The sequence below is a fragment of the Ursus americanus genome, chromosome 14 (genome assembly GCF_024610735.1).
Source record: "Ursus americanus isolate L20-20 chromosome 14, mUrsAme1.1.p, whole genome shotgun sequence".
NCBI lineage: Eukaryota > Metazoa > Chordata > Mammalia > Carnivora > Ursidae > Ursus > Ursus americanus.
The window spans coordinates 14,316,329-14,344,087 of NC_142140.1; the positions used below are offsets into that span (position 1 = coordinate 14,316,329).

Here is a 27,759-nt window from a genome sequence, read left to right on the forward strand (position 1 = left end):
AGCATTGGCACTTGAACTATTTTGAAACCTTACTGTAGACAGTCTTCCAACTTACCCTTACAGTCTCCTTTTAAACCACTGACATCCCATTTGCACAAGTCATTGAATGGAAAGACCAGCTTTACCAGAAATACTCGTCAATACGTTCTGAGGTAGGGTGCACATTTGATCTTCATTCAGCCCTCATGATTCCCTATCTTCTGACTTCAGGCTCTCATCCACTCTACACACAACAGCGGGCAAGCACCCTAAGGCAGGGGCTTTCCAATTCAATTCTGTGGAGCTCTGAGGGTTCTGGGGAGGTATTGTCTTCAACTAGAGAAGCCTTGCTTTGTTTTAAATATTGAGAATTGTATGTAAAAAAAAAAAAGGAACTTTATGATTAAACAACACATGCACTTTGAAAAATACTATGCTGAAGCCATGTAAATCTTGCTTTGTAAGAAGCAGCTTGGATTTGGAGCCTGGAGATCGAAAGCTTGTTTTCTCATTTAAATTGAGGTGAGTTTGAACCTGACAGTGTCTGAAGTCTCTTCTAACTTTAACATGTTGTCTTTAGATTACATCTTGAACCAACTGAATTCCTGGATCTCCTGGGTTCACAGTTCATTTGTGTTTTACTCAGGCACTCCTGTTTAGGGTCTCTTTACCTCTATACTGCACTTTTGCCTCTGGCCAACTCTCTCACAGGTAACAATGACAAACTCTGCATAAAAGATAAAAGCCAGGGGCGCCTGGGTGGCATAGCGGTTAAGCGTCTGCCTTCAGCTCAGGGCGTGATCCCGGCGTTCTGGGATCGAGCCCCACATCAGGCTCCTCCACTACGAGTCTGCTTCTTCCTCTCCCACTCCTCCTGCTTGTGTTCCCTCTCTCGCTGGCTGTCTCTGTCTCTGTCAAATACATAAATAAAATCTTAAAAAAAAAAAAAGATAAAAGCCAACTACTGGGAAGGCATACTAGAGGGCAATCGAGCACATTTCTACTAATAGGTATTCACTAATAAATACAATGCATAAGATTGTAGGAAATAATCCGTGTGTGACATAATGGACAAGATTTGTGAATGTGTTTTGTATGTTGTAAACGTTATACATACTAAGAGAACATTATCATCATTTCATATTTTTAGGCTAATATTTACAGTACTCTGTCACCTGGTTCTACCCAGTTCTCTTACTTTCTCTCCAACTATATGTTGTATAAAGTTGTATGCGCAGTGAACTATGCCCAGTGAATGCATAGACCCTGTCAAATAAGGGTCTTCTTTGTCCTCAAGTCCAATAAGCCAGTTCCTCTTCAAACTTTTGTTCTTACCACTTTTTCTTTTTGGAGTATTCTCTTCTAATTCATTCCTAACCTATTTTTACTCTGAAGAAACACCTCCTCCATGAAGTCTTCCCTGATCTTCCAATTATAGTCCTTGTGAATACATACTGTTCATTTGGAACAAACAGCCTATTTTGTGCCATCCCTTGTATTGTTTTTGTAAGGCCTTGAGCTTGGTTCACTAAGCCCACTTCTACCCAAGAAAACCAAGCTATTATTCTAGCCTAACATGGATTAATTTCCTTTTAATTTTCAACTTAATTACTACCTAGTAATTCTCAGAATCTGCTCTTACTGAGTTGAATTTATCCCTTTCTCCCTCCCCTCTCTACCTTCCGAGCAAAATATTACCAAGCATTGACACTGTGTATTTATGGAGTATCTCATCAGCATCACTTTATACATGTTATTTCTCAACCTTATAATAACCTGTAGGCTAAACAGAATTATCCTCATTTTATAGATGAGGCCCAGAAATATTAAGGTCTCGATTCAGAAAGTGGTTCAGTTAGGATGGTCACACAGGCTTGCTGGCCTCCAACATCCATGCTTTATCTATAGGCTCTCAAAAATATGTTCAACCCTGCCATCAGTGATGATGGGAGCATTCTTTTGGACTTGTGTCTCTCAAAGTGTGGCCTCAGGACCACTGGGGTTCCCCAGGTCTCTTTCAGAGAGCCCATAAGATCTTTTCCTTCCAACTATCTCTACTGTATGAGATCAGATTTTCTTCATATACTTCAAGCAAAGTAATACATCACGACAGCCTGGCTAGTGGAGCACATGTAAGAGTCCAGCTTTCTTCTGTTAAGACAGACATTAAAGAGATTTGCAAAAACATAAGCAATGCCCACTTTCTCATTCATTTTTGGGGAAAAATACAGTCAGTTTCTTAAAATATGTTAATTATGTTAACATGTTGTCATTTTAAAATACAGAAATTACTAAATTAAATTTTCAGTTTTAATTTCTAATATGGTATATATTGGTAGATATAACCCACATAAGCAAAAACTCTTTGGAGTATTTAATAATTTTTAAAGGTAAAAAGGGGTCTGAAACCAAAGGTGTGAGAACTCCTACTTTAGACAAGCACAGAAACTTGCAGATAAATGAATCCACTTATGTAAAACTTGCCACAAGTATACTTAAACAGCATTGCTTGCTGGATAAAAACCGTAATAGCACCTCTGCTTTCTATGACAATATAGAGTAAGGGAATTGAATTGTATTTCAATATGTTGTCCTTGACATGACTTTTTCTTCCCTCATCTGAAGCTTCTCTTGGGCTAAGGATCTCATGACCCTACTTCTGTATCATTTCCCACTGGCCATAATTTATACTATGTTCTCTTGAAGAACTGCAGCAAGCCATTTTATTGTTGACTTTATTTTAAGTGACAGTGAGGGAAACTGAGGGTCTCCTTATCATTTCTGTCCAGGACAATTAAGCAGACTGTTGTTCTACTGTGAAATCACCTTACCTGCTGTGTTCATTTTTTGGTCACTATGCCCTTTAAGCCACTTCGTAGGGCTGAATATTATCTAGTGATCACATATACGTAGCATATCCGGGGGAAAATTAGTATGCTATGCTGCATGATGCTCTGTGTTCACTTATTGATGACCTTAGAGATACTCAAACATTGTTTGCAGAGTCATCAAGCCTACAGTTTTGCCATTTGAGCCAAAGGACCATAGCATACAAGGTCTAGACATACAACTAAATATGTAATTTGGAAAGGAAAATAAAAAGAGCTCTTTGGGACTCAATAATCAGTTGATTATCTTAGAAAATAGGAAGTGAGAAAGTCAACTGTTCATCTGGATGTTTTCATTTTATGACGCCGGTTGTGGAAAATATGCAGAAAAAGTATCTGGATGATTAGTGAATTTCTCCCTTACCTATTAAATTAAAATGTCTTCTTGGTAGGAAAAGTAACATGCAGTATAACAGAAAAAGCAGGTCTAGTCATAGCTCTGATTATCACTCACTGTATGATCTTGGGTAAGTTATTTTATGTCTCTGGGCTTTATTTTCTTTGCTTATAAAAATCAAAGGGTTGGCCCCAATAGTCCCTTCCAGTTCAAATGTGACAGGATTCTATGAATTATAACCTGCTCAAATACTATACTCTCGGGGCGCCTGGGTGGCACAGCGGTTAAGCGTCTGCCTTCGGCTCAGGGCGTGATCCCGGTGTTCTGGGATCGAGCCCCACATCAGGCTCCTTTGCTGGGAGCCTGCTTCTCCCTCTCCCACTTCCCCTGCTTGTGTTCTCTCTCTCGCTGGCTGTCTCTATCTCTGTCGAATAAATAAATAAAATCTTTAAAAAAAAATATTATACTCTCTATTTCCTAATGGAAATATGACGATTGTACTCTCTTAACACGTGTTACCTATAGGAGAAATACAAAAGGTATTAAAAATATCAGGTTCTTTTAGTTCACACTTCATTCTTCTAAATGATGACTATATAATACTATAGGTCTATTTGTGAAAGAAAGGAAGTGACTATACAGACACAATGAGGTAGAAAAAATGAGTAATTATCAAGTGAATTAAACCCATTTTATACTTTCCTTTCCCTTCCTCAAAGATAATTACTTTAGCACTCTCATTCTATTTTCTCTATGTAGACTGGCTGCAATACCTGATGTGACAGCAAGCTGTGAGCTTTGTGGAGAACCAGGAACACCTTGCACGTACTTTCATCTCTGCTTCACTCTGCCACTTGCAAACAGCTTAGCACAGAGCAATGGTTCTCACAGTGTGGACTCTAGACAGGCTGTGACAGCATTACTGAAGTATAGCTTATAAAAAATGCAAATTCTCAGGTCCTGCCCCAGTCCTACACAATCAGGACCTCTGCACAGGGCCCGACATTCAGTATTTTAATAAATTTTCCATGGTATTCTAATGCTCACTCAAATACAAGAACCTCAAGCATGGCATTTGGAATCTAGCTCTGCTTCTTACTATGTAAACTTAAATCAGCTTAAAACATAATCTCTTTGGGAAGTAGTTCCATCTACACACTGAGTTTGTAAGAATAAGTTTAATTGGCTCTAACTTTAAAATATATCTTAAGTCTCTCCATTTATTTTCCTTAAGTCCTAGCCACCAACATCTCACCTAGATGGCTCCCTGACTGGCTGCCCTGCTTTTGCTCTTGGTTCCCCATAATCTATTCACCACAAAGCAACCAGAGTGGTCTCTAAAGACATGAATCATATTGAGTCATTTCCCTGCTTAAAATGGTTTCCCATTATACTCAAAATAAAACCCAAACTCTGTGCCTGGCTTGTAAGGTATCTGTCACCCCCCCTATTTTTCAAAACTTTTTGCCCTTTCTCACCATGATTTAGTTATATTGGCTTCCTTGAGGCAGCTCAAGCATGTCAAGTAATTTCCTGTCTTGGGGCCTTTGCAATTCCTTATCTTCTGCCTGGGATGCACTTCCCTTGAAAGTCTGGCTCTTTCTTATCCTTTAGGTTTCAGCTCACAGTTCAATTCTCAGACTAGTCTTCCCTGACTACCTTATTTTATGAAGACTTTCCCCTCCTCCTTGTTATTTTCTGTCATATCATCCTGATTATTTTCTCCATAATTCTTACCACAATATGAAATTTTCTAGCTCATTTATTTGCTTAATAGTATATTGTCTTCAACTTCTAGTAGAATACAAGTTCCTTGAGGGCAGAGATTTGTACGGCCTACCACTGCCTACCATAGGTATAGAGACCTCTTTAGGCAACAGGCTCAAGCAATGGAAACTTGCACAAGTCAAAAGGGCCCAGGGTGACCATCAAGCTGAACGCAAACAGGATCCTCAAGCTACCCACCCTGAAATAGTCATAGGCCCTAACTGACCAATTACAACAAGCCGAAGTTCCTAAGATTACCAAAAAAGGGAAGATTCCATATGTTCCCACAGTCCCTCACTTCACCCTCACGCCCCTCACCACTGCCTCATGGCAGACATTCTCTCCTTTGCTGTCCTGCCTGCTGCTCCCTTGCAGTGTGTTCAGTAAATTTCTATCTCCTTTGTTATAAATTGGGTGAATTCTTTCACTGTCTTTGCTGCCACAATACAGCAGACAATGAAGAAAATAGTTGTTGAACAAATTAATAATATATTAAAATTCCTGAAAAATTTCTACCTTTAGCAACAAAGATTTATTGTATTTTACTCTTGAAAATTACAGATCTTTTTGTAGAAACTTTTTTATGCTGAAAAATGTCTGAAAGAGCAGATTAAAACTAGACTACACTGTATAATGTATAAACTTATCTAGCCGCTGTATCCCATACCTGAAACTAAGATAACATCGCGTGTCAACTACACTCAAAACAACAACAACAACAACAACAACAACAACAACAAAATAACAAAACAAAAACTAGACCTCCCTGGTCAACTATAAGTCATGGCAAAAATAAATTGGAAAGACACGGTAGGGTAAAATGTTTTATGTCTGAGGGGCGCCTGGGTGGCACAGAGGTTAAGCATTTGCCTTCGGCTCAGGGCGTGATCCCAGCGTTGTGGGATCGAGCCCCACATCAGGCTCCTCCGCTGGGAGCCTGCTTCTTCCTCTCCCACTCCCCCTGCTTGTGTTCCCTCTCTCACTGGCTGTCTCTATCTCTGTCGAATAAATAAATAAATAAAAAATCTTTATATAAAAAAAAATGTTTTATGTCTGAACTAGATTTAATTCTTCACACAGCCCAAACATGAGTAGCACATGCTAACATAAAGATAGAGCTATAGTGGGAGCACTCCAACCAGGAATAGGGGCTGCTATCCTTTTGACACAGGGAAGATGGGAAGAATGGAACCATGTCCAGCAGGCCTTTGGAGGAAGGTTAAATGGTTCCAGTGTAAGATGAGAAAAATGGCCGTTTTGCTAAGCCAGATGAGAAGGCAGTACACCTGTGGTTGTTGAAGTGGAGACTTGATGAACAGAATAAACAGTTGGAACCATAAAAAGACAAGCAGGTTTCCAAACTCAGACCCATGGTTTATAATCCCTGAGCATAGCACATCTTAATGTTGTAAGAAATTCTCTTGTCAACAAAGACAGAATGTTCATGGATAAGTGACTGGGGCTATTTTCTCCCCTTTTGTGATCTACACAGTGATTTTAATTATAATAACTCATTTAAATTGGAGATCTAGACAGCTGGATATTAGGGACTCAGCATTGGGAAAACCCAATAGAGACCAAAAATATAAGAGAAAAAAAATGATAGCCAAGCACTTTTGTATAATTAATCTCTCCTGTGACAATGAAAACAGTTCGATAATTTCTGTGTCACTGATATGCTAGTTGAAGAAAAACAAAAGAATAAACATAGATGCAACAGCCAAGTGCTATTAAACTCAACTGATCTGACAAGCTTCTAATATCAAGGGTGGTTGACAACTGAGAAAAAAGCTGAGTTATCTTCAGAAAGCAGGCAGATTTCATTCCGCTTTTTCCCCCATGCATGGATGCAGATAACTCCATTTAAAAGGGAAACACTGTTAGAACTTGATTTTCATCTCCAGGGCAGGATCCCTGAAGAAAAAAACCATTTTACTGCACAAGGCTGAGGGCCAGTGACAAGCTTGATTCTCCAGAACAGTAACTCTGGAGTATTCTTTTTCTAGCGGAGGAAAACTTTGACCCACTAGAAAGCACTATACCAACTCCTGGTTACAGAACATTTTATACTTTCGTAACAAAAACAGATACCTCACTTAAAAGAAAATCACGAAAGCTAAAATGACTTTATTCAATTAGTTGAGCAACTCAAATAACACTTCGGAACAACCACAACTAAATTATTCAGCTAATAAAAAAGAGAAAACACTGGCCATTTACCTGAATAGTTTCAGGTTGTCCTTACCTGACATAAGAAATCATTACTATGCTCTTGAGAAAAATGTACCCTAAACACTTGAAAAATATATCAATTTTATCTCACTAAACAAATATGTAGCTTTTGGTCCTAAGTTTTTTCAGTCAATGAACTATAGAGTCTTTTGCTTTTCAAACAATCAAATAAGGTATCAACTACCACAGGTTAAGAAAGAGCCAAGGTCAAATATCAAGTCCATCATTTCGTGCGAGTAATTAGGTCTTTATAACTGTTGAAGAAACATGAATGATTAATGGAGTGTGTAAATTTATTCAAACAACTGTTGCCCAGGTCATCATGTGAAACGGTTTCTAGAACCATGTATGCTCACCTGCCACCCTGGATATATCAGGTATGTGAGTTCTAAATCCTGAAGGTCATGTGCGGGAGTTCCCTGCAAGCTAGCTGATACCCAAAATCTCCAGTCGGTTTCCAATCATGTTTCTAAAGAAGATCTTATGACTAATGAACAAAATCTTTGGCTATATCTTAAAACCAAATGCTTTGGAAGAAGAATTAGTGAAATAAATAGACTTTGGTGGTATCTGTTATTGTAAAAAATAAGAACACTTAAAACTTTTGCTACAACTTGCCCCTGAAGAGCTACTCACAGCATTTTAATATTCATCGTTGTATATTTAAACTATTTTTGAATAATTATCAATCTACAATAGTTATTTCCAATATCCCAGAAAGATGGGATTCAGACATGTTCCAATTTGGCAGAACTCAATTTGCTTTCAAAATGCCTATCCAATGAAATCCCTTTTTGGATTTCAAATCGATACCCTCACAGACTTTCCAAGATTGGCTAAATTGATGACCACGTGCTAGCAGTTTTACATTTATATTATGTTTGGATCAATGCCGACGATTTGATTGGAATAGGAGCAGCTGCACATGAAAAGTCTTTGGGGTGAGAGAGATTTGTCACGCTGCACTCTGATAGGAACTAAATTTGGGGAGTGTGCATTTTGAAATGTTCATGGTACCACATTAAATTGCTATCAAATAGAAGCAATTACAAAGAATTAACATGAGCCCCAAATCAAAATTCAAAGAAGAAAAGCACACAGTTTAAAAAGAAATACACCAGGAGAAGGAATCACAAAAGCTTTCCTGTGTCAGGTTTACAGCCTGATGACAAGAAGAAAAACACCTCCTTTGCAAGTGCATTCCCACTAATACCTATCTCCCAAACACCTCAGCCTGATTTCTTCCTCTCTGCTCTGTCAACGTCTTTGCCCCCCACCCTCACTCTCCACACCCAGAATCACCCCAGATAAGCTAATGAGCAGCAAACCTAGAGTTTTACACAGTCCTATTTTACAAAATCTTTTCTGAAAAGCCTGAATGCATACCTCCCCGTTTATGCTTTTAATACCAAGGTCTGTAGCATGACAAATGATAAATTGGAAATGCAAACTTACCATAAAAAGTCAGCTGTCCCCTTGCTACATTTTTCCCTCTTGAATTTTCAGCCACACATTCATATAAACCAGCATCTTCTTGCTGAAAATTGGGGATCTCAAGAATTCCATTTGACTTGTGTCTTCTTGCTTTCCTTGCTATAGGCTTTCCATCAGCTCTTCTCCAGATAATAGTTGGTACTGGACTGATAGTGAGAATAAAAAGGAGTGCATCAAATTAGAGAAAACTGTATCTTTTATTTGAACTTACGCTTCCCATAACCCCTTTCTTCTATCTAAGCTTGCCTTAGTATTCCCCTAACTTTATTCATTCACATATCACTTTATGATTTTAGCCATATCCACATTTCTAGTATTACTATTTATATATTGTTTTTCTTAGAATCACATAACCTTTCTTAACCTTAAATAAAAATATGTAATATTATCACTAAAAAACCAGATTTTATATGCTTATTATGTTTTAGTATAACTGTTTTTTTTCCTAAATCATAAATATGAAAAGAAAAATGTCCATGCACAAATGTGTCAGACTGAAGATGACTGCAAATTCTTTCACATTCTTCCCACATGAGGTCCTCTGCCTTAAATCTGCTGGGTTTTGACCACTTTGATTATTTAAATAAGACATAAGTGATATTGTGTCAGTTTTTAGAGTTAGGAAAGAAGAAACTGGTAGCCTCGACTTTCTGTCCCTTGGAACATTCTCTGTAGAACCTTACCAACTTATAGCAGCCGTTTGCTAGGAGAGTGGTTTGGGGAAATTTCACTTAAAATAGTAAGATAAGGAAAGAAGCCATCTGTGGGGTCTTTATGTACTCTCAAGGCATCTATCATCCTACAGCCATAACTGTGAGAACACATCTTAAATTGCAAGGAGGGCATCATTGAGTCTGCAAATCAATGGTTTAGCAAGCTAACCACAGCTTTTAAGACTGCAGCTTCCTACCAGGGGATACAATTATTTACTTATTTATTTTTCACAAAAAACACACACAGAGAAGTAATTAGGCTAAAGACTTGCTAATCTTCTCTGGAAAACCTGAGATGGTATTTAAAAAATTAAAGCCATCAATTCTACTATACTTGTTTTAGAACAATTTAAGTTAATTCAACAGACACTAACTCAAAATGCAGAAAGGGCTCTATCAAAAGTACATTACGGGTGCCTTTACATTTGATGAGATATACACTTAATACATGCCTCTACAAATAACTGTACTTAGACATAGTCTTCCTGCTCTTAAGTGGGCAATGATGATGTGTTTTGGCAGCTGGATATGCGTACCCAAACATTTCTGTGTAGACTGGAGGAGCCCAATTTGGGTCTTTTGTTTTTATTCCAGTGCCATTCAAGCAGTGTGAATAGAGTTTAATTCATATCCCCCTTTGAAGTATGAACGATGTGAATTTTGTTCTTTTTCCAAAAAAGATTTTTCAAGGTGTCACCTTGCATAGTTTACCAAATTTATACCTAGCCTATCCAGCTATCCGTTTTCACCTTTTCCCTGGATTGCGTCTCCCAATGTATATATTTAAAATAAAAAAATGGGGTCATGTTATACTGTTTAGCAATCTGCCTTTAGTCTCTTAGCAATAAATCATGGGTATTTTCTCTGCTCATATGTTGCTTTACGACTTGACTTTTAATGTCTGTACAGTGTTCAGTCCTACAGATATGTCATAGTTTATTTAATGTGGTAAGTTTTCAGGATATAAAATTTATCACTGTATTGTATTGTGCCAAAGATGCCATTGTAGCTTACACTGCCCTGACTTCAAAACATGGAAACCAAAAGAATACTTTCATGAGAGCTGAAAATACAACGATAAAAAGGAACATCTTTCTTCTATGGTTGGTGTAAAATGCAAAAAAATATACAGAAACAGATTAGGTGCTGATAGAGGGATTGAGCACAGGCTAGTGTTGTTGCCTTAGTCAACACTGGGGCACAGGGAGAGGATGGGGAGTTACAATGGGCTAGCCGGAGACAAGGGGTTGGGTATAGAGATTAATATTAATCATTAAAATCCATAGGTGATCTAAAAATTCTCATTTCAGATGATAGTGTGTATCATTTATGCCAAACCCTTTATTCAGGGTCACTGGGAAAATCTTAACTGATCTGTTTTTCATTTTCTTTGTGGCCTCTGAAAGATGCTTTATGGAAAGGCTAATCGGATTCCAAGTAGGCTTATCACTCCACAGACTTAATAATAAAGTTGTGAATAATTTTCAGATATAAGATCTTACCTATCTTTAGCCAGAACAGAAGGAAATCCAAAGTAGAGAGAAGAGACTGATAATTTAGAAAGAAATTCAAGAAAAGTTTGATGTATCCTCTGTAAACTAGAGCCAGAATGAAAGTCCATATTTTCCCAAATAGTCAGCTTGAATGTACCTCAAATGAAGGCCATTGTTTTCCTGTCATTCTGGGTTAGACAGCGTGCACATTACAGGTCACAATAATAGAACAAAATACTTTTTCAGAATTGCCCATTCTCTTCTCTTTTGTGGCCACGTCAATTGTGGCAGCCTAATCTCCCTTGCGCCATTACACATCCCCTCTCCACGGTGAGAGGGCAGAATCAAAGATGCATACATAGAATTACAACAAGAAAGGCCTGTCTTGCTTTTAGGTCACCTCAGAAACCATCCCTGTGAACAGTGCAAATACAATTCTCTACCTGCCCCAGCTGAAGGGAGGACAAGATGGAAGAGAAACCAGAACTTACTTTCCTAAGGCAAAGCACTCCAGCCTCACTGTTGTTCCTTTGGCCGTCGGCACTGTTTCTGGGAAGTGCACTTCTATTTTTGGCTCATATTCGCCCATCACCCCTGTGAATAAACAAAGGAACTAAGTCTTTGACGTTCTTTTAAAATGTATGTGAGTGTTTTTTTGTTAATGTAGGATGCTCTCATATATCATTACGTGCACAATTAATTTCTTCATTTAAAGTTGGTTCTATCTCTAACCAGCCTTGAATTGTGGCTCTTCTCCCAGTTACTGCTAGGGGAAATTTTGTATCACAGTGCCATACCATCTGCCTAGGATCAAATTCTCTGTGCATAGAACTTCACTTATCAAAAAACCTTTTTTTTTTTTAAGGCAGGCATGGACCAAAAAAGGACGGGAGAGAAAAAGTCCAAGTCACCAGGAAAATCAAATAAATTATCTTTTTGAAAACATACTGCAGAAAAATTTTAAGTATTCAAAAAAATACTTCCATGCTTTATTATGTCTATATAAGAAAAAAAAAATCTGAATAATCAATTTGTGACCGTGAATTACTTTATCATTCACTTTCAACACCAATTTGAATTAATCATAAATTAGTGCACAAAGGTAACACCGAATGCCAGTATTATTGTATTCTGAACCAATGTAAAAAAGACAGTAGGAAGCAACTACAGAAAATAATCTCAAAATTATACCCACCTTCCTAATGGCATGTTTACTTTGAAGGTCATATTCTCCCATTTTCCCATATCCTAGAAAATGTACGATTGTTGTCAAGGTAACACAACCTAACAATCTAAGTCCATACTTTATCACTAATGACTTATCAATTATTTCTTATCAACACATCTTGACCCCATCTCCCATTGCTCTAATTGATCAAATACATTTATTTCTATTCAATTTCTAGTCCTTTTCCATGGTCTCTGCTTCAGCTGTGCCAGTACAAAGTTTGGAATTACCTAACTTACTAAGAAATGATAGCATCCTCTATTTCACCTCTCTTTTAGGTTTTCCATAGTTACAGAAAAAAAGACTGAGGTGAATCCCTCAGGAATGCATGGAATGGATGAGGACAGGTACAATGACAGAGAGAAATAATCCCACTCATTTTGCAGAGGCTATCCTTTTCATCTGCAGCTTTAATGTTTGGGAAGCATCAGGGGGATTTCCTTAATGTGTCAAAGGAAAATCAGCACAGTCAATGACATAGCTGTCTAGTCAGATTTGCCATGAGGTATGTCATCCAAAGTGCAAAGTTGAACATAACTGGTTTTTTCCTTTCATAGAATGACAGGGAGGATTAGATTTGGAAGGGACCTTTGAAATGAGTTATTTGGGCATTTTTTAATCTTGGCATCCATGGATGCATACTTTCCCACAGAGAGGATCTGTAGCTAGCAACCTATTCTCAAAAGGACTCTAAATAGGGGCACCCAGTGATACAGTCGGTTAAGTGCTCGACTCTTGGTCTGGGCTCAGGTCATGATATCAGGATCATGGAATTGAGACCCATGTCGGGCTCTTGGCTCAGTGGGGAGTCTGCCAAAGTTTCTCTCTCCCTCTCCTCTTACCCCTCCCCACTATGTGTGTGTGTGTGCTCTCTCTCTCTAAAATAAATGCATCTTAAAAAAAAAAAAAAAGACTCTAAACCACTTCTCCCAGAATTAACATCAGTCCTAATCTGTCTTTTCCTTTTGTAAGCAAGGCTGTAATCTCAAAGCACTTTGTCTTCAGTTTTACAACAAACTAGTTAGTGTTCTGGGTTGCAACTCTGGTCCCGGATTCCTCTTTTATTATGGCCTCTCACCACTGCAGTGAATAACACTACAAAACTAGATTCAAATACACTAAATCCAAGCTTGCCACATTTAGATTCAAAACCATCCTTTCCTTTTTGGCCAGTCTGAGTTCTCTTGCACTTAAATTTGGGTTGGCCTTTCTTTGAGCATTTGCCACAAAGCTGGGCTGGTAAAGAAGTGGCGCTTGCTTATGACGGCATTCGCACACAGCTGCTGAACTTGCTAACTAACAGCGCACGGCTGACTCATCGTCCCATAAATATCAGTAGTATGACTATGAACGCAGGAACAAGTTAACACCTTTTAGTGCTGTGTGTGTGGTTATGTACTCCAAGAGCAGTGTTAATTAAAAAAAGAATTGCTTCGAGAAAAAGAGGTCTTTTGTGCTCCCAGGAAATCAAAACAGTCTGCATTGCAGTGTATCGTGTGTGGGACGGAGATGAGACAATGATGTTAAAATACAAGGGGCAAGGCTGTTTCAGTAGTGATCAGGATTCCCCCTGCCTCCTCTTTCTATAAACATTCATACACACTAGGTTTCTTTAACCCAGCTCTGAAAGATATACCAAGGAGCAAATATATTTCACAGGACCTCTTCCTGAGAAACTGAAATATCACTGCAATGCAGAGACAGAGCAGAAGATCCCCTGCCCTGTTCTCTGCTCATCCTAAACTCCTACGTACCAAGGCCCTGAGTCGAAGTCCACTCCTCCACGATCCTTTTTCTCCACCGTCTGGCCTATTCTCTAGCCCACAGTGGCCTTTAAATGACCAGATAGCAACAAAACCTCTTTGCCTCAGTTCTCAATGTTACCCCTGACTTCTTTAAAACACACGCGCGCGCGCACACACGCACACACACACACACACATTTATGGAGGTATAATTTACGTACAAAAACCTGACCAATTTTAAGTGGTATTAGAAGATTTTTGGTAAATTGACCAAGTTGTGAAACCATGATTTAGAGCATTTCTATCACCCATGATCCTTCATGCCTGTTTCAGCCCCAGGCAATACCTCTAATCTGCTTTCTGTCCCTGAGAATTTGTCTTCTCTGGACATTTCATACACATGGAATTAGACACTATGTGTTCTTTTGCATCCGGACCCTTTCACTTGGCAGAATGTTATCAAGGTTCATCCATGTTGCAGCATATATCAACAGTCTGTTCCTTTTTATTGCTGAATAGTATTCAACCGTATGGAGATACCACATGTTATTTGTTCGTTCCCTGGTCATATTAACAACAAAGTAACACAAAGTGAGTGGCTTAAAGAAAAAGGAATTTATGCTCTTACAGTTCTGGAGGTTAGAAGTCATAAATGAGGGCCATGACAGGGCTCTGCTCCCTCTGACACTGGGTAAAATCGTTCCTTGCCTCTTGCTAGCTTCTGCTGGTGGCTATCAGTCTTTGGTGGTCCTTGCCTTGCAGCTCCATCCCTCCAGTCTCTACCTCCGTCATCACACGACATTCTCTCTGTGTCTTCTCTTTATATTTTTATAAGGACACCAGTCATATTGGATTAAGGACCCACCGTCATCCATAATGAATTCATTGAACTAATTACACCTATATAAAGACCCTATTTTCAGATAAGGTCATATTCTGAGGTACTTGGGGGTTACATCTTCAACATAGCTTTTTTGGGGGACACAATTCAACCCATAATACCAGTTAATGGGCATTTATTTAGGTGGCCTCCACTTTTGGCTATAAGGACTAATGCTTCTAAGAACATTTGCATGCAAGTCTTTGTGTGGAAATGTCTTTCATTTCTCATTTTCCCCATGATTTTTATGTGGATGACTTTTCCCTTGCTACATGTCTTAGCTCAAACGGTGTCCCTTCAGAGGAGTGTTTTCTGATCACACTACCTAAAATAAGTCCCCATGTTATTCTTTATTAACATCTTATTTCTTCTATGTTAATTACACAATTCATAATCTTGTTTATTCATGAGTCTAGTCTGTCATCTCATCTTGATCGTAAAATGCATGACATCAAGTCTTTTTCATATATACTGCTAGCTTCTATCATTGTTTCTTCACTTAATAGGTACTAAAAAAACTACTGCCATATAAATAATGTCATTCTACACATAAAATACTGGGCCCCTCTCAAACAGAATTACTATTTTCTATCATCTTTATAGCTATTTATTTACATGCTATCTCTTCCTTTGTGCTTTCATTTCCTGGAGGAATGGAAATACTTCTATACCCTAGTTTAGTACCAGGCATATGAAAAAAAAAATGTGATCATTTGGAATTTGTGGAAGGGAGGAAAAGATGGAGGAATACGGGCCTTATACTATGACACATAGTAGTCCTTAAGTCAAACATGCACTTCTTTCCAGGCATGGAAGTCGTTTCGAAGGTATCATCATCATGGCTTCTTGTAGGAGGTCACTCCTTTATATCAGGTTTTTTTCTAAAATGAGCTCTAGGTTGTTTTTGTAGTCATATGGGTGATTTCTGGGTTGATACACACTGATCTATATTTACAGCTATAGAAATTAAAGTAACAGAGTTAGTAATAATACAGATTGATCTGGATTTATAGCAGTAGTTATAGGACATAAAGATATGGATCAGAGATGGGATGGCATGGTTTTGATGATGTTTAAAGAATTTTCATTATATATAAAGATTGTCCTAGTATTAAAGTCATAAAAAATGAAGGAAGCAATTTTCTCCAACTATATTATCAACATTTTGTGTGGGGGGGTACCTGCAAGCTATTCCATTTAATTCGTTACATCTGGCCCAAGCTATATTTTTATTTGACTATTTATTTAATTTTAACTATTTTGGCCTTTACGTTCTAAATTAAATTTAAAAAGCTATTGTCGTTTTTATTTTTTATGAAACAAAAGGCCCCTTACAACAAGAGTATATTTTTCAAGTCAGTCCTCTGACCACCTGTACACTTTTGAACTTAATTGGTCTACAGCTGCTCTAGTGATTAACAGAATGATTAGGCAGAAAGAGAAAGGCTACCGATGGAATTGCTCCAGACCCTTTTTCCATCTTCAAACTATTTAAAAGGTGGGAAGATATAAAGGCCTAGCTGTGTCACAACCAAGGTAAGTAGAAATAAAGAGTGCATATCATACAGTCGGAATCAACAAAGATATATAATCTCAGTAATATTCCCTTTCTCTTGCATGATTTCATTCATTCACAATACAATTTCTCTACAGAGACAACTTTTGCTTTCAATTTTAGAGACATTCATACCTACAATTTTAAACATAAAGAAATATAGACGTCTCAATTCATGAGAATGTTTGTCAATGTTTTCCATTCCATCGTAACAACCGTGAAAGTTCAGTACTTGAAATTCTACACATTAGAGTCCTCAGGAGTCAAGGGCTTAGCTATATTTATATTCTGATGGAGTAATTCAGTAAATATTCATGTAACACTAACCATACATGATGCACTGTCTAACAATGGGAGCACAATGTGAATAACACACACCTGATTGTTATCTTCATGGCACCTGTAGGCTACCCTTCTTCAGTGCCTTTCATGGTGATCTATGCAGGCAGTAACTGTTTACTGAATAATTGGACGAGCTGACTTCTGAGGAAGACATGGCTAGAAATTCCTAGGTTGTTTTTTTTTTTTCTCCTAAACCAGTGGTTCTCAAACTTAAAATCACCTGGGGGGCTTAAGTTTCTGATTAAGGAAGTTGAGATAGAGCCAAGAATGTGCATTTCTAACAATTTCCCAGGTGATGTTGAAGCCTCTGGTCCAGGGAGTACACTTTAAGAGTTTCTGTAGTGACCATGACTTGTTAAGCCAAAGCAAAAAGTACGACACAATAATACTAGACTCCTCTGTGGGCTAGTCATTGGGAGAGTATTAGTAATGGAATCCTACCGGGGACAATGCCCATCAAGAGACTGGGCCCTGGATATGACCTTGTGGCAATGACTGTTCCCCTTTCGAAAACTAAAATATCATTAAGGTGACGCTGATGTCTATAAGAACATAGAATTTAACAAAATAACTGGCAAATTACAGAATATGAAAGAGAAATCAGTCACACACCATGCTTGTTTAACTACAATTTGCAGAGTGCTGTGTTGGCAGAAAGAGGCCACTTTGCAGAGTTGATGCCATAACATTTTGCCAACACCTGCCTTAGCTGGAATCTGTGCTTGCTAAATTAAACCACAGAAGGGACTTTTACCCACTTCCACAGAGTGGGGTTTTCTACTAGAAAAAATTGCAAAAATCATCCTATGAAAAGTTCCCACATCGACTTTCTTGTGAACTAAGTCATATGATGTGCAGTTCATTAAGCTAAAAATATTTGGAAATACCTCATTAGTCCTACATATCCCTTTGGTTGAGTTTACACTTTGCTCTTTTAAAAGAAACTTGTTTTGCTCTGGGTGGAAGGAGACATTGTGAGGTCTAGGGGACCATCCAAGGAATTCCTTCTACCAATATCCACCCCCTAATGGGTGAATTTCCATTGAGTTTGAGGCCACAACTATCTAAACAATGACCCCCACAATGCTGGAGAGGAGGAGTAAGGAAGCTGAAGGTTGTATGTACATCACCTCTTAAATTTAGGGTTTTAGGGTATCCTCAGAAATCTGTAGGATGTGAAAATAAACATGTTTTAACTTTAAATCTGAATTCTTTCCTTCCTTCTCAATGATTAAAGTGTAGAGATAACTTGAGTTATTCCAGAATGCTATCTCCTATAAAGGTAGAATTAAAGTATTCATGCTTGACTAAAACAGCCCTGGTTTACCTGACATCCTGAAGTAACTGGCTAAGTGTCCAGTTTGGGCAATTAATTATAAGGTCTTCTTCATTTAGGCAAAAGAAAGCCAGCTTTCATCTTCCTTTGATTAAGTACTTTTATGCTCAACCTACTAAAAAGTGCTTCATATTGTCTTGAACAGTACACTCTCTCTCTCCCTCTAATTTGAACATGTTGGTCCTAGTTCAAGTCTGTGGAGTCACAAAATACAAGGCTTTTGATGGATACTCTTCATATATTTAAAGATATTATCATGTTGTCAGAGACTGGCAAAGTTTGACTGTAAAGTGACAGAGGACAAGGATTTTATTTAGGTTTTGTGAGCTATACAGTCTCTGTTAACTCTGCCATTACAGCTGGAAAGCATCCACAGACAATATGTAAACAAAAGAACATGGCTAGGGTCCAATAAAATTTTATTTACAAAAACAGTGGTGGGCTGTATGGCCCACAAGCCCTAGCTGGCTGACCTCTGGCTTAGAGGAAACGAGAAAAATAGCTAAGTTTGAGAGAGTTGATAGAATCGACAAACTATTAGAGTTAACAAGAGATTTCAGCAAGCTTGCCAAATGCAGACTCACACAAAAAAATAGCATTTCTGTACATCAGCAATAACTAACTAGAGAATGTGATTAAAAATAAGAAACCATTTGCAATAGCAACAAAAATTATAGAGAATTTAGGAATTAACTAAGAATACCCAACATTTCTATGGAGAAAAATGTTAAACTTCTTCTTCTTCTTCTTCTTCTTCTTCTTCTTCTTCTTCTTCTTCTTCTTCTTCTTTTTTTTTTTTTTTTTTAACAAAAACAGGCCATGGGGCGAACTGGCCTGCCGGAGGGAGTCTGCCGATTCCTTCTTTAAACAAATACTGTGCCCACTACCTGGAATTCTTTTCCTTCCTCAACTCCTGATGGAAGCTTAGCTGATCCCCAGCACCAGGCCAGATTTCCTCCCATCCAAGGCGGGATTAGATGCATAATCTCACTACACCCTTCACTGCTCCTTATTGGCTCTTATTACAAAAGAAACTTAAAGGAACCTGCTTCACTTCTTCACTCTCCCCCAATATGGCCCCACTCCTGCCTCAGGCTACAGTTAGGCTTCTCAGCTGCACTGTAATCTGTGATACACAGACTTCTGCATTCCTGATGACAGGTATCCAACAGGTACTCCATGAAATATTTGTTGGTTAAATGCATAATCAAACGAATGCCCCAAGTCATCTCTATTTTAGGCTAGACACCTCTACTTTCCATATTCATTTCAAATCCCTCTGTCTGTACATGTGTTTTCTGGAACTCAATTCAGTAATTCTAAGAATGAAACTTTAGACCCTTTATTAATTTGGAATTCTCTAAGACTATAGGTTTCCAGGAGCTGGGATCACATCTTTATATTTCATAGTGTACCACACACAGCGGGTACTTAACAGATGCTTCCTAACTGACTAGCTAAATGACCATCCAAGACCTTTGGCCCCCATGGACCTGAAATGGAATGACTGTGCTAGAGGTCTAAAGCTGACTGCCAAGTTTCTAAGCTTGTCAAGCCTTCAAAATATCCAGAGCCATTAAGACACTATTAAATCAGATTAGCAATGGCAGTTTAGCAAAATATCTCACATCCTCTAGTCATTTAGATATTCTCCTCATAAAACACGTTTTACACCCACAGATCCTCAACTGTGATGTTGTTAGAGAATTAAAAACAAGACATGATTGCTGTGACAAAGCCAGACAAAAGTTGCAATTAGAAGTGAGAGTAAAATAAAGCAAAGTGTTTAAATTCTAGATCTTAAGTAACATAAAAATATGTCTAAGTGAAGAACGTGTTTCTACCCATTGCCAGGCAGAACTGTCATCCTTGCTAATCTAAATGCTTGGTCATCAATAAAAGGTTGTAGATCAAGTTTAAAATAAAAAAAAAAGATCTGCTTAATGAATGAGCTTTTGATCTTATCCCACGAGGTTAATTAAGTGGTCAAAAAATCAAGCTGCTTTGTTTATGAACACAGACAGTGGTGCTAATGCTTACTTGAGGGTCTAATCCAGTTTGGGGCAGTATTAGAAAAGTTCGCTAAGGGCAGATGACATATCATAATGGAGGATACATTATATTGCATCAATATTATAGAATATCCTACAATAGTCTAGTTTTATCCTTTCCATTTTTAAGTCTTTGGTCTTAAATTTGGAACTTTAAGGGGAATATAGTTTTCTGAGCCACTAATGGTCACAGAGGCGAAGGCTCACAAATGACTATTTGGTCAGAAAGAGGGAATGCACCTCGTTTTGTGCTAGGATTGGTTCTTAGCATTGGGAGGAAATCCGAGCCCATGAATAGCATCTGTTGATTAGCCCTGGATACTACCGGGCCTGTGTGAATTTTGGGATTGGAGTAAGGTAGCGTAGAAGAGTTGTGACTAGAATCTTAGAGGATAACTAGGTTTAAACATACTTCTGACTTATTACAAATCCAACATTTTAATAGCTAAGAAAACAGAGGATCAAAGAAATGGCATGATTCTTGTCATGTGAGTTAGTGGTAGATCTGAGACTACAGCCCAAATTTCATGACTTCTTTTCCTCTTGACTTTTAGTCCCATCCCCCTTTCACTGCATCCCAGGTGAGGCCACAGCAAAAAAAGACAAAGCTGGTTGGCACTGATCAGGGACGTTCTCAACCCTATGTCCAGCACATCTACTTCTGTCCTCCTTGCTCTGAAACTGCAGGAAGTTGAGGTTATCAGCTAGACTCTTGTCCACTGGGTTAAAGCTGATTTCAGGTGAGAATGTTAAATGCTTCAGTGCTCACCGTGCTCAGCATTTTCATGGCTATATAAAATCAGGCTGAGAAAAATGAGTGAGAAGTTAGAAAAATATCACCAGTTATTTTGGTTATATATGAGAACATAAATATTAAATAATTAAGTTTACATTTTAATTTCCAAAGACAATATACCTAGTGTATATAAACATATGTACATTTATATAACATAAACCACATATATGTTTATAAATGTATATACAAGAGAAGGTGAGAAAGAGAGAGAGATTTTGAAATGCAAAGAGAGGATAAACTCCATTCCCCCTGTTCCTTAGTATGTCTTCTCTTTAGAGTTCTAATTGGGGATAATATTAAAAAATATTTAACATCCACTATACAAAGCACAGACCCATCAGACAGACACTGGCTGTAAACTGCTTAAAATTTGTCTTGGTTCTAATAAGCAAAACAGAGAACTGCCAAACCAATCCCCAGCCAGCCTCAAGGAAAATGGAAATAAAAGGCAAAGGTCATTTAATAACTCCTGCTCAATTATATACCTGTGTATGTAATGTACATAAAACATCCTCATGGACATGACCTCACTTTCCCAAGATTGTACTAATCTCTGCTAATTCTTCCCTTCTTTAGCCATTTTAGAGGAAGTCAGGTATAGTGATTAAAGACAGAAGAAATAGTCATTATATCTATCATCTAAATCTATGATTTCTCTTGTACTTAATGCTCTATGGGTAATCTATTACCTTTGTTTATAGAAATTTAGGGACAGTTCTTTGAGATCTGTGTAGGAAGCTCATAATAGAGCAAGCTCATCATCATTAATAACCGGCAGTTGGCTAATATTGATCCAGAGACTAGTACCTGTCATAAAAATAATTGTGATATACTTTTCTCAATTAAATCTTTCTTCTTCATGGTACCTAAGCAACAAGTGCACTTTCCCACATAGCAAGTTATATTATTTTTCCAAAGCAGATTTCAAAATATCTAGATAAACTCTGATATAAAATTCTCTCACATTTGCCTAATAACTCAATTTTATACTTCCTAGAGGTAAATAGTATATAGCAACATACAGTTATTTAGGAGAACTATCAATACAAAAAAATTTAAAAATCACAGTGGAAAAGAAACAAGGCAAATCTGTTAATCTAGAGCCCCAAACAGCATTTGTGAAACTCAGTTAAGTAGCATGGGGATGGAGCACTGGGAATTTGACCCTGAGGCTTCCTCACCTTACTCCTCTGGTCCTCAATTCTCTTCTTTCCCAAAGAATAAAGATACAAAGTTGGGTGATCTCTAAGGCCTTGTAGGGCCAACCATCTTTAAGTAACCCTTTTCCAAATGTTTTCCTAAAAACTCAAAATATATCTAATCAATGTAGAAGAAATGAGAAAATACAATAAAGCAAATAGAAAAAAATAAGAATTGAACACTTAACCACTTAAAGTTAAATACTTCAAAGTTTAACACTGTTAGCATTTTGGAGAGTATTATTTCCAGCTTTCTCTGTCATTATCCACATACACTTTACAAAACAAGGATAATACTATCTATTCACTATGTAATCTGCTTTTTAAAATATAATTTGTTGAGTATATCTAGGTAAGAAGTTTACTGATGTTGCATTTTATTTTGTCACTGATCAAAGCACTCTATTTGTAATTTAACCCAGAAGGTAAGCCTCTGAGCCAGGTTTCATCATCCTCACTTGACTAATGAGAAAACGGAACGAAATGAGGTTTAACTGACGTCCAAAGTCACACAGCTAATAAGTGGTATGACTGGATTCTGCCCTGGGGACCTGGTTCCAGAGTCCTCAGGGCTGACCTCAAATCATCCTGCCCCACATTTCAGTAACAATCCGAGCCACAGGAAGCAGTGAGCCATGTGAAGAGCCTGGGGGTGGGAAGGGAACATAAAGTACCAAAGTCTTGCTGAACCACGGTGAGCTGGGGGCAAGGGGTCAATAGGGTCAGTGGGATAAACATGGGACACATCATATTTGATGTCTATCAGGACTTGAGTCAACCTTCACTGTTCACTCTTTATCACTCACTGTAACCTTTTGGGCTGGAAACAATGAATCACAGTCCAGAACTGCTTAGCTGGAACTTCAAGGGAATAACCTGAATACTGAGGACATCTAGTTCTTTAAACTACATCGGCACTTTGCAGGGAAAATGGCCAGCCATGGTAATTAGTTCACTTCAGGCAATAGACTCTGTTGCCTTGCTTATTCACATTTTGGAGGCAGAAGGAGGATGCGAAATTTTGAGAGAGCTTCAGTTAACAAAATAATTGTACAAATTCTACACAACCTTGTATTTATCAGTTTAATATATAGTTGCTAAATACAACATCATGCAGAATGATAATTTTATTGATTTTATTCTCATAGAATAGACTTTAACAAGAATGTCATCTTTATTTTGCAATCTCTTCTTGATTTATATTTCCCCTTTTCTCTTACCTACAGACAAGAGCTCATTAAATAGCCTATTTTGTCCTTAGTAATATAGTTCAAGTATCCATTTTACATACTCCAGCCTAAATGGGAAAGACATATTATGAATTTTCACCATGCAACTCTCATGGAAATTAAGAATGAATGGGCATTAATTGCTGAAGAATGAGATCCTTATTCTGCTAATTTTGTGATAAAATATTCTAGTAAAAAACATTTGTCATCTCAATGAAGATATACTAGATAAGTCAAGATATATCTAAAAGCTAAGCAAAAGGCAAAGTTGCTGTCAACTTGAGGTGTCCGTGATGATTCTAGAATTCTTGTGTTCCTGAGTTTTTGTTCTTCTAGCAACTCTGTGCAATGTGTCTCCTGGGCTGTGTCTTAGCGCTTCATCAATATTTCATTACATTTTTGATTTGACACACCTGAATGGATAATAACACCAATGAACAGACATTTTGGCATAAGTGCATTATAAGCAGAGGTCACAGGGATTTATTTATTTTTTTTATTTTTTTTATTTTTTTAAGATTTTATTTATTTATTTGACAGAGATAGAGATGGCCAGCGAGAGAGGGAACACAAGCAGCGGGAGTGGGAGAGGAAGAAGCAGGCTCCCAGCGGAGGAACCTGATGTGGGGCTCGATCCCAGAACGCCAGGATCATGCCCTGAGCCGAAGGCAGACGCTTAACGACTACGCCACCCAGGCGCCCCGTCAGGGATTTATTTTTAAATAATTTTGTACTCAATGCCAGTGGAGCACATCTTCTGAAAAAGGCTCTTCATCTTTAGGTCTGGAGAGATAGCATCAATAGCTTTTGGAAAAAATGGTCCTTTGCCTACTATTCTCTTTAAACTGATTAAATTTTCAGTTTTATTTCATATAATTCAGCTTATTCCAACATATTAATTTAACACATGTCATCTGTCAAGCACTGTGTTGCTTCCTAGCACAAAGCTGGATGAACCTATGATCTGTGCTTGATCACAATTTCAGCAAGGTGGGGGAAGAAGGAAAGTGGATAAGCGTGTGAATATATCAGATGAGTAATATGATAGAGAGAAGGGACAAGAAGCACAAAACAAATAATTCTTTCTGTTGCCAAGAGAGAAGTCATGCTTTTGGCTTTACAAATAATGACTAAAATAATACTTTGGATTTTTCCTTATAAATCTGCTCAGTAAGACCATTTCAGTAAATGGCATTCCCATAAACCCAGTTGTGACACCAGAAACCTATGTGTCATCCTTGACATTCTCTTCCAACACCTCCCACATTCAGTGCCTCAGCAAGTCCTGGCAACTTTACCTGCAGACTGTATCCTCAATCCATCCACTTCTCTATTACCCACTGCTACTCCCTAGTTTAAGCTGCCATCGTTTCCCAATTGAATTATTGCAATAGTCTCTCAGTTGGACATCCAGTGTCCACTCTCACTCGTTCAAAGTCCATTTCTACACAGTAGCTAACACACTTTTAAAAAACACACATCACTCTCTTGAATAAAATCCTCTAATGGCTTCTCATTGCACTTGAGATAAAATCTAGTCTCTTCTCTATGGTTTACATGATCTGGCTGTTGATTCCTTTCCAACCTCAACTCAAAACACCCTTCACCCTGCTCACTGTGCTCCAACCATGCTCACATTCTCTTTTCTTCCTGAACATGCCAAGTGTTTGTTTCTTTCTTTCCCCCAAGGCCGCAGGGACTTTGCATGTGAGGCTAATTAAGCCTGCACTGCTCCTCCCTCGATCATCACAGGGTTGACCTCTCATCATTCAGGTTTCAGCTCATAGGTCACCTCCTCAGAAAGGCCTTCCATGACAATCCTGCCTAAAGCAGACATTTGCATCCACGGAGCCTCTGTTTTATCATACTGGTTTATTTACTACGAGCTAAAATAATTGGGGTTTTGTTTTTGTTTATGTTTGTTTTACCAGTGTTCTGGAGAATATAAGTACAATGAGATAGGGCCCTTTTGTTCTTGTTCACTAGCCCCACAGTAGTGTCTGTCTAAATAAGTACATGTGAATGCAAGAATAAATAAATGGATGGTTGAAATCTACACTATTTGTTAAAAAATTCCATAGCATGATGTATGTTGTATGGATGCCCAGACCCTCTTTGCAGAGCTGGTTTGTCTGCAAGTATCCTGTTCGGAGGTTTAGATTCACAGCCCCAATTGGGTACAAAGTCCCTTCAGTACAGAGGGGAAGAGGAATATATTTGGAGAGAAATCTGAGTTCCAGGCTTGAATTTGCCAATTTGCCAAGTTTTTCTTGTATAAATTCAGGTAAGAAGTGGCATAGTGTAATGAAATGAAATGTAGTGAGTGAGGCATTTAGGCTCTGGGATCGATAAGACACGGGAGCCGAGGATGAATCTTGGAGCCATTAGTTTTTAGGTAGCTGTGTGGCTTTGGGATTTGTTACTTAACATGTCTGAGCCCCAGTTCATTCATCTATAAAAAATAAAAGAGGATATTCTTCATATAATTGCTTGAGGTTTGACTGAAATAATTCTGGTGAAATTCTGAGCACCCAGGAAACAGTAAGCTCCCAGTAAATGCTTGTTATTAATGTTCTTGTCTGACAGTTTCCTCACCTGTGTAATGACTCTGGTAATTCCTGTTCATAATGGAAGGTTTCAATGTGTACTTGATGGGAAAGGAACTTAGAAAGAAAAGAAGTTTAAACATGTAAACCATGGCTGCTTAAATCATTGTATCAGCCATTTTGGAAAGACTTAATTATGCCTTTGTTTTCTTTTGCTCAATAAATATTTACTAAGAAGCATCTATGTCCTAGCTATTCCATTAGGTGCTGGAGGTACACGAGTGATCAAGGCACTGCATGTGCTTCTAAACAGCAAGTTTATAGTTAGGGAGACAGGGAAACATACTGGTAACTGTGATACAGAATGAAGAGTTCTTGGGGGTATAGTAAGAGGCTTCATTGGAGTTTATAGAGAAGGCAGCTAGGGAGCATAGTGGAGAGGGGTCAGGCGGAGATGACCTCCTGGAGAAAGTGATATACTCGAAGGAAAAAAAAGGGCCAGTGTAAGTCAGTCAAATGAAAGGATGAGACTCAGGGAAGAAAAAGCATTTCAAGAAGAGAAAACAGAATACATATAAATAATCAGAGTGGAGAACAGGCATAGTGGTACTAGAGTTTGGGATACAATTCAGTAGGATTGTCTTTGAAAAGCACATGGTGAATTACCATACACTGTTATGTTATTCATCCAGATAATAAAGGTGAAATTCATATATTTTCTTGAAATATTTTTACAAAATTATTGGAAGTTAAAACTTATTTCTCAAATAAGCGTTGATATTCCTGTATTTCACTGTGGTGTGAACTATGTCATTAGTATCATTAACCCAGAAGTTATTTGGATAATTTAAAACTTCTTTCTGGACACTGAATACTAAATTACATAGTTGATTAATGAACTAGTTGTTCAACCTTCCACTCCATTCTGCCTGTATACACATTTTAAGTGAAAAAGAACAAGAAATAGATTCATTTGTTATTTATACTTACCTAAATCTACATTCTATTCTTGTTGAGCTTAGCAATTAAACTTCTAATTAGTTTTCCAAAATGGAGTCATGGTTTTATTACTTACACAAACGGAGAAAATATAGGTACCAAATGTAAAAAGCATTAAACTTTTCTTAAATTTAATTGAGACAATCAGGGTTTGTGTGCCAATAATGTAATAATTTTCCATATGCAACAGGGGACCGCAAAAGACAGAACTAACAAAATCCCTTAGGAAACTCACCATCATTCCTCAGTATTAGTGGTGTGGGTGGCCCCAGGACCTTGTGGTTTGTTACTGTATTTGTAACCACGCAGGTATAATTCCCAACATCAGACTTTTCTACTTTGGCAATATATAGATTCCCAGTCTCTTGAGAAACGAAGCGGCGATTATCCTGATAGGAAGGGTATTCATTGAAGATCCAAGCATAGCTCAGCTCTGAAAGCAAAGGAATCATCATTACAAATATGCCTTCTGGCATTGGAACACTACTGTATTCATGATAGAAATGGTCAAGTTAGAAATTCATACTGTTGCCCAATGGTCCTTTTTCAGCCTGCTATTAAATATAAATAGGAAGTAATCATAATCCCTTAAGCATTTTACCAGTACTCGTACTGTCAGTCATTAAGATTTTTATTTCAAGAGAACTAAAAGGTACTCTGATAGTTGATTAAAAGAAGTCCAACCTCTTTAAGTCAAGGGAATAACCATTTATAGTTTAGGCATGGGCCAAGCACTATGCAATACTTGCTGAGCTAATGCTCAAATTACAGACCCAGAGAGTCGATAATTTTGATATGGTAAGGCTGGAAGCCACCCTAAAAACTATTTAGATCACTTCTTTCATTTTATAGATAATAATCATTATAGTGCATCATAGCACCACATACTTGCATAGCACTTTGTGGTTTTCAATGCATTTTACAGTTTTCCATTAACTGAGAAACTTAGGC

At 37.9% G+C, this 27,759-nt stretch overlaps 1 protein-coding gene across 7 annotated transcripts in view; it reads right to left on the reverse strand.

Moving 5' to 3' along the window:
- The window catches only part of CNTN4 (contactin 4), an 877,388-nt gene that overhangs the window by 147,918 nt on the left and 701,711 nt on the right, over window positions 1–27,759 (reverse strand). For all 7 annotated transcript variants that reach the window (XM_087866847.1, XM_087866849.1, XM_087866848.1 and 4 more), the window contains 3 exons: window positions 27,044–27,241; window positions 11,395–11,497; window positions 8,659–8,843 (listed from right to left, as the gene is read on the reverse strand). In XM_087866847.1, the coding sequence (XP_087722973.1) occupies window positions 8,659–8,843; window positions 11,395–11,497; window positions 27,044–27,241 (486 nt within the window). The remainder of the gene's footprint in view (window positions 1–8,658; window positions 8,844–11,394; window positions 11,498–27,043; window positions 27,242–27,759) is intronic.